This window comes from Protobothrops mucrosquamatus, unplaced genomic scaffold (assembly GCF_001527695.2).
Source record: "Protobothrops mucrosquamatus isolate PMUCROS unplaced genomic scaffold, P.Mucros_1.0 scaffold19741, whole genome shotgun sequence".
Taxonomy (NCBI): Eukaryota; Metazoa; Chordata; class Lepidosauria; order Squamata; family Viperidae; genus Protobothrops; species Protobothrops mucrosquamatus.
This window is the reverse complement of record NW_015405500.1, coordinates 1-2,663: the sequence shown is the minus strand read 5'-3', so window position 1 is coordinate 2,663 and position 2,663 is coordinate 1. Positions and strand designations below refer to the sequence as shown.

Sequence of the window (2,663 nt, the reverse complement as noted above, 5' to 3'; positions counted from 1 at the left end):
GGAAGATAACATCTGCCACTACCTCCCTTTCTTCCCCATCTATTTGCCAGGAATTAAGAGGGCCGGATGCCATGATTTTGGTTTTCTTAATGTTGAGTTTCAAGCCAATTTTTGCACTCTCCTTTTTCACCCGCATCGAGAGAGACATGGTTAACTATTAGTACATAGGACAATTGAAAGGATTTCATTTGAGTAAATGTATATCTTGCTTTGCAATGTGAACATTCTGGGGATAATTTTATTTGCCTGCATATCCAAAATTGCAGGTCTATAAGGCGAGGCAGTCAGATTTTTTTCCACACTTTAATTTCCCTGTGAAGCAAGGTGCTTAGGGATTCCAGTTGTTCTCACCCCCAGATGTTAGTGAGTGATAACCCAAGTCAAGACACCTTTCAAAATATTCACTCTCAGAGAGCTTCTAGGAGGGAAGGTTTACAATGTCCAATATTTACCTCCCTTGGCTCATCCCAGTTGAGGGGATAGAGCTTGGATAAAGGGGACTGAATACATATTAATGTATTAATGTAGAAGAAATAAAAAAGGAGTAACATACTGTATACAATGGAATTAAACTGAGGAGAGTTATCAATACTGAAAACAAATGGACAGAACTGCAAAACATAAAAAAAAGGATGAATGGTAAGCAACCTCTTCTCAGAGATTACCACAAAGGAGTTGGCACAAAGAAGAGGGAGTCAAACTATTCTCCAAAGCACCCGAGGGAAGGAGAAGAAGCAATGGATAGAAACTGATCAAAGAGAGAAGCAACCTAGAACTAAAGAGAAACTTCCTGACAGAACAATTAATCAGTGGAACAACTTGCCTCCAGAAACTGTGAATGCTCCAGCACTGGAAGTTTTCAAGAAGAGATTGGACAACCATTTGTCTGAAATGGTGTAGGGTTTCCTGCCTGAGCAGGGGGTTGGACTAGAAGACCTCCCAGGTCCCTTCCAACTCTGTTATTCTACTCTATTCTGTAGGACATCAATTCATGTTTCTACCTTTAAATAAATTTAAACTTTTTTAAAAGGACCCAGTTTCAAATACTGACCGCAGATTGTTTCTTTTCTCCATACCAAACTGTTAACCAGGTTCCACACTGCGTATTCCAAGAGAAGTCCTGCACTTCCACTTGCCATCATGGAGATTTATTCGCTGCTCCAATTACACAAATTTAGCTTTCTGTAAGGAACTCAATTTGAACAGCTGCTCTGATGAGAAGGTTCTTGCTTGGCCTCTGATTCACTTCCTCTCACTGTGTCTCTAGCACAGTAATAAACTGCTGTGTCCTCCGATTTCAGACTGTTCATTTGCAAATACAGCTGGCTGCGGGAATCATCCCTGGAGATGGTGAAACGTCCTTTGACTTGGTCTGAGTACTGTATTGGAGATGAGGATGTACCTATCCTTGCAACCCACTCCAGTCCTTTCCCTGGAGCCTGTCTCACCCACACCATCCAGGAGCTGCTGAAGGTGAATCCAGAGGCTTGGCAGGAGAGACGGAGGGACTCTCCAGGTCTTCTCACGTCCCCTCCAGACTCCACCAACTGGACCTGAGATTGAACACCTAAAAAGAAAGGTGTATCAATAAACTCTCCGGTATACAAGAATTAAAATGGAAAGAACCTGAATACGTAGAGAGGAAACAATTACCTCTGAGGAATGCTAGTAGGGACACCATGTTTAGCCACAGAATCATATTTGCACCCTGTAATGAATTGAGAGGAGCTGATAGGATAGAATTCAGGATAATGCACAACTTTGTGTTGCTGGGTGTAGCCTTAAAAGGAAAAGCGACTGGCTCCTTTAAAGGGGAAATTGTGACTCGATTTACATATTGGTTTTGATAAAAGAGCTCATCAGTGCATTCACCTTATAGTTTCCTTGCCCAATACCCCGCAGGGTTGATTTTTACATAAGTTTTCAGTTTTAAGAAAAGTGAAAGCAACCTTTACATTAAAATAATTAAAAGAATTGCCAAATAAAGTAAATTGCACTATCCTATAAAGTTGCCAAGAGTTGCACATGACTAAATGGTTAAAACAACAACAATTAAAACAAAGACTTGGAACATGTCACCACTTATGAAAAGTGATTCAAGATTACAGATTATGAACGTGCACTGAGAAGTTTTGAAAGAGACATGTTAGAGACAGAACATGAGAAGAACAGCTCATCTAAGGTTAGAAAAGATTTTACATTTCCTCCCCTTTAATATGTCTTTTTGAAAAAACAAACAAACCAAAAGAACGATGCATAGACCAAGACACAAGGCACAACTTATAAGTTAGGCCTCAGTTGAAGAAATGAAAGGGGAAATGACTGGTTTCAGCCTGTAAAATGTTCTCTGCTTATTAAATTGGGTTTTAATTTGACAGATGTATAAATATTTGTTCTGGTTGCTATTTTGTCATTTTGTGTATTGTTTTCATCAGTAGTTAGTTGCTCAGAGTTGATTTGCCAAGATGGGAAACCATACACATTGAAACAACAACAACAACAACAACAACAAAAACAATAATGGCAAGAATAATAGCAATCGCAATTGTAATAAAAATGTCACCAAAAACATTTTCTGCCGATTGAAAAATACCAATAAACAATTTTGTATTCCTAAAAACAATTCAATTTTGCTTTTATATTTTATAAAACACAGCTGCTCA

General features: G+C 38.9%; 1 gene segment (V, D, J or C); it reads right to left on the bottom strand.

The window, feature by feature from the left end:
• Nucleotides 1–1,193: 1,193 nt before the first annotated feature.
• Nucleotides 1,194–1,776, bottom strand: LOC107301930. The segment is given in 2 exon segments: nucleotides 1,194–1,567; nucleotides 1,654–1,776. Coding segments are annotated over 2 exon segments (420 nt in total).
• Nucleotides 1,777–2,663: the final 887 nt, after the last annotated feature.